Below are 4,785 nucleotides of genomic sequence, written 5' to 3'. Positions count from 1 at the left end.
GCAGCCATTGTTTTAGTTTTCCTTTTCAGCATGTTCTTGGTATTAATCATTAAGATAATTCATGTACAGCCCATTTGACTTCCAGGGCAAAATGATGCTAAAACCTCCAGCTCAAAGTAACAGGCAAGTTCTATTCCAGTGTGTTTTTTAGAGGTTCACAGTGCATGATCTTGTTTGCATTCACATACGTTCAAATTCAGTATAACACCTGAAGTTTTCTAAAAAAAGAAACATTTGCTCTCATCTCTCTGGGTTGGAAGAAACTGAAGAAACTTGGTCCCATTACCTTTGGGTTGCAACCATGTGATCATGATGGTGGTTTGACTGGTGTAGTATCACCATTTTATTTTAAAAGAACAGATCTTAGACAAAATGCTAAGAATCTTTCACTGACTTCACATTGAAATCCTAAAATAGCAAACGATCTGTAAAAAAGATTATGTATGCCTAGTTCATCATTTTTAGTTCCAATTTCCAACATTTACTGTCAAACAGCACTGCTTCCCCTTTCTGGTGAAAACCAGGTCATGGCTATACTTTGTATGCCGCCCTCAACTTTGCAGATCTCGACCGTGGATTTTCTGATAACTCAAATTCGCTCGCATACAAAACTTTCTTGTTCATGACCTCCCAATCCAGAGATTTAACTTCCCCTTCATCGGTTGTCCAATCAGAAGCCGCCTTTCTTTGATGGATGGATTTTCCGGCTTCATTGACATTCTTTCCCTGCAGGAATCGTTTCACGATCCTGTCTTCCAACGAGTGAAATGTTAAAACGGCCAACTTGCCTCTGCTCTTTACGAAAGGCTTGATGGCGACGAGACCTCTGTAGAGTTCATTCAACTCATCATTCACAAAGATCCGCAGAGCTTGGAACGTTCTGGTTGCTACATGGAGTTTGCGGCCAAGGCCGTCTTTACTATTCGCTGCGTCTCTGTGAGTGAACGCAAAGGATATCACCGTGGCCAGTTCTTGCGTGGATTCTATCGGTTTCTGATTTTCTCGATAATTGACGATCATGGAAGCCACTCTCTTGGCCTGCCGCTCCTCTCCGTAAGTCTTCAATATTCTAGATAGCGTCGTGACGTCCAAGTTGTTAACTACGTCTGCAGCGGAAGGATTGGAAGGAAACCTGTCGAAAAACACACATACAACTGTTTAAGCAAAAACACTGCAGGGTTCTTATAAAGAAATACCTGTAGTCATGATTTCGTTGATACAGTTGATATTCTTCTGTACTTTTCCCCTCTTCACTCTGGTGATAGGTAAAATGTAAAATGATTTTCAACACAAACTCACTACTCAAAATTGGGTTGTCTTGTATTAAGAGTTTGTTTCTTCCCCTGTCATTCCCCATGTCCTCTGGAGTAGCGTAGATCATTTATCTAATACGATATAGCAAAATGCTATACAAAATTAACAAATTACTACTGTATGCAACTGTCAAGATGTATCAGCAGTTTTATACATGCCAAACCTTAGTAATTCCAGTATTTTATTAACACCCCAAATTCCTAAGCTTCCCAAATTGCTTCACAAAATGTGAACAGTGTATTAATCCCTGTTGGTACCAACCTTTCTCCATCCATTCTCATATCTAAGGGGCCATCATGACTCAGAGCAAATCCTCTCTCAGGGTTATCAAACTGCATGGATGAGCACCCTGCATCAATTAAAACACCATCAAAGCACCCATGGCCAACACCGGCTTCTTTCAACAAGGAATCCACATTACTAAAACGACCGAGAATAGGATGCAGTCTTGACCTAATCAAATCAGATGAAATATTGTAACCAATGAGTGACAAATTTACTAGATAATCAACTCAATTTCACCTCCCAAAATGGACTTCCTGTAAAAATATGGGCAGTTCCATTACTAGCTGTAGCAAAAACTGATGTTGACTCAACTGAAAAACTGGTCCTACTAGGTCCTAAATACATGTATCAAGTCACTGACTTTGTGATTCTGAGAAGTCATACTGCAAGAGGTGGAAATTATATTGAAATATTGTTCTTTGGTTTGTGGGAGGGTAAACATTCCAGTATAAAGGTCACTCATGCTAGTAATTAACATAAAAAATGGTAAAGTAAAATTTGTTCAGGTTAGGAAATTAACATAAAACACACATTAATTCTTAAGGACAAGATAATATTACAGGGTTTGGGACTTAGGGGGTTAGTTCAGATAAGTTTACTTCCTGTTATGTTGTGCTTGGATATAAAAGCTACAGTAGAAGTTTTCACGTACATGTTCTAAATCAATACAGAAGTAATATATGATATAAGTAAAGTATGTTCACACCAAAAACAGGCAGAAATAATACTAAGATATTTTTAACTTGGTTGGGGGAGAGTATTTTCTCAAAAGTAAACGTTAATCACACTACTACCCCAAAGTCCATTTTGTTAATATGCCATTGGAATGAATTTCAAAAAACATGAGGTAACATAAAAGTCTTTTATTACCGAGACTCAGACCTACGTTTCCTTTCATGTGTGTAATTTACTGTTTAACAACAGCTCTACAGATAACAGCAATTGTGCACTTAAAGCAAATGTTAAACATACAGGTCTAAGATCAACAATAATTAGACATACCGCTACAAGTACAATGAACTTAAGTAATAATTTCAATAAACAAACCTGTATTCTTCAGCCAGATCAACAGCTATCTTGTAGGCAACTGGATCTCTATCAAGAGCATATACAACCGTTGATGGATCGCTCTGCAATATAGCTTTAGTGTGTCCTCCAGCTCCAAACGTCATATCTAGATAAACCTTCAAAGCAAAGAGGAAACATATTTGAGACCAGAGATTGACAGGGTTGAAATCATGCTGTACAAGAACACTATTATATGTATAGAAAATAAGAAAATCTCCCAAATGTCTTAAGTTCCTTAAACTAACATGAATGCTGAAGGGTCAACAATGATCTATATTTGTACAGAAAATTGTAGGGGGCAAAAAAGGAAGCAACTACAGAAACACTTGCATACTGAAGCAGACATAAAAGAAGATTACAACATTACCCACTGACATTGCCTGACATCTGTTTCATTCAGTGATGCACATTACCTTTGGAATAAAACACCTTTGTCAGGTAACAGTGTGGTGACAATAACTAGTGCTTTTTCAATTTATCCTGCATGCCTATAACCAGGTTTACACTTGTAGGTGGGCCCAGCATGGGTATAAAGGGCATGGAGGTGGTGATAAAGGGATTACATAACAACAGAATGACTGTTTCTTCATTCAGTACAACACGATATTGCATCAACGATCTATCATGGCCAAACATTTATGGACCGGAATAAATAAATGAAAAAAGTGAGCCACATCTGGGTCTTTCATGGTCCCCAAGGAAGAATGTGAGAGGGATCCAGAATCTGCTTTAAATACCTGATTCTCAGCTGGCTGGAAGAAACTGATGATCTCTTCCAACATAACAGGTCGATGGAGTTCCAAATCTATCCCTTTTATTTCAGGTTTCTTCTCAGTCTGTGTTTTATATGTCTCTTTCTCAGGATCATCAATAGAAGCTACAGGCTCGACATAACCAGAGAGTCTTGACCTCTGAACTTTTGGACGGTTCCCTCTTGGATATTGTAAGATGCAACCAGTTGAAAGTAATCTGGTCTTGTTTAGAATAAGTTTACACCTTAACAGAGTCACCAGCTGCTTTGGTATGATTGATGAAGCCATCATTCAAATGACTATAAAAGAAACTTTAAAAAAAAAATCATTGTTACTATTGCCCATTTGATATATATATACAGTAGTGTCCACAATGGAATTAGGATATTTAATGATCAGCATACAGGCCTTTATAATATGATTAGAATATATAGAATTAGGCTACTAGTAGAAATATTGAATAGTCTACTATCAGGTCAGTGTCATTTAGGAAACAACTCAGGTCAGAGATGCATTACAACATGTAAGAGTTAATTGACCTGTTTATGCCCATAGAAAAGAGGAGTTCTTAGGGTTCAGATGATAACCCCACCCCCACATAAAAGAGCAACAGTTTTTCCTTCTACGTCAACACATGTACTACCATTAACATGTGATTAGCATGTGACAATATATTTATGAGTAGACTACCACCAAATGTACGGGTGATGTGAGTTTGACACTAGTCATACAAGTTATTGTCCAGTTAAACCTTGTAGTTGTGCTGTAGCCTAGGCCTGAGTCCTAGGGCTTCATGGAAATGATTTTCTGTTATTAAGTATGCCCCTAAAAGAGTTACAGAGAACTATGTACAGCAATTGATCCTAGCTTAACTTAGGCCTACGCAGTGATATTTAAACAGTTCGTGAAACTGGTATGACTGATGTCGAGGGTACCTGTTGTACTTTTGGGTTAATCGTTCAGCGGTAAACTCACCCTTTTTTAGTTCACAGCGAAGATTTCGTACCTATTAAAGCAATGATTGAGGACTGTTTATGCTAATTGTCAATAATGAAGACACTTATTTCATCAATAAAGAGGATAGCGCGACAAAGGGAGGGAAAAACATTTCGACGGACATCTCATCCTGAGTTCTCGCCCTGCCAGTAATTGAGGTGGAATATACGTATTAGTATTCCTCATCTACCGACGAATCATCGATCGCTTGGTATTGTCCAAGTAGACACATCTTCGTCTTTTTGGGTGATATGAGTATATGTTTTGTAAGGCGCACAAGCATTTCGTCAAATGACAATGTGTGAGCATGTAGTCCAGCGTCTTTTACATTCAGACCACAAGACGAAAGAATTATTGGGAGAAATGCCGC

At 38.1% G+C, this 4,785-nt stretch overlaps 1 protein-coding gene across 3 annotated transcripts; it reads right to left on the bottom strand.

The window, feature by feature from the left end:
- Positions 1-148: 148 nt before the first annotated feature.
- LOC139975849 (12S rRNA N(4)-cytidine methyltransferase METTL15-like) lies at positions 149-4,591 on the bottom strand. Of its 3 annotated transcripts, none has more exons than XM_071984098.1 (5): positions 4,395-4,591; positions 3,405-3,730; positions 2,647-2,783; positions 1,576-1,767; positions 149-1,132 (listed from the first exon to the last, which is right to left on the bottom strand). In XM_071984098.1, exons 2-5 carry the CDS (start codon positions 3,708-3,710, stop codon positions 532-534), a joined length of 1,236 nt encoding a protein of 411 aa, XP_071840199.1. In that variant the 5' UTR covers positions 3,711-3,730; positions 4,395-4,591; the 3' UTR covers positions 149-531. The 3 variants fall into 3 exon arrangements, with proteins under 3 accessions (XP_071840199.1, XP_071840197.1, XP_071840198.1); XM_071984096.1 differs by having other exon boundaries at positions 3,405-3,718; XM_071984097.1 differs by having other exon boundaries at positions 3,405-3,718; positions 4,426-4,585.
- Between the last annotated feature and the right edge of the window lie 194 nt (positions 4,592-4,785).

Source organism: Apostichopus japonicus, chromosome 11 (genome assembly GCF_037975245.1).
Source record: "Apostichopus japonicus isolate 1M-3 chromosome 11, ASM3797524v1, whole genome shotgun sequence".
Lineage (NCBI taxonomy): Eukaryota > Metazoa > Echinodermata > Holothuroidea > Aspidochirotida > Stichopodidae > Apostichopus > Apostichopus japonicus.
Note: the sequence above shows the minus strand (reverse complement) of the source record. Positions and strands in the feature narration are given on the sequence as shown.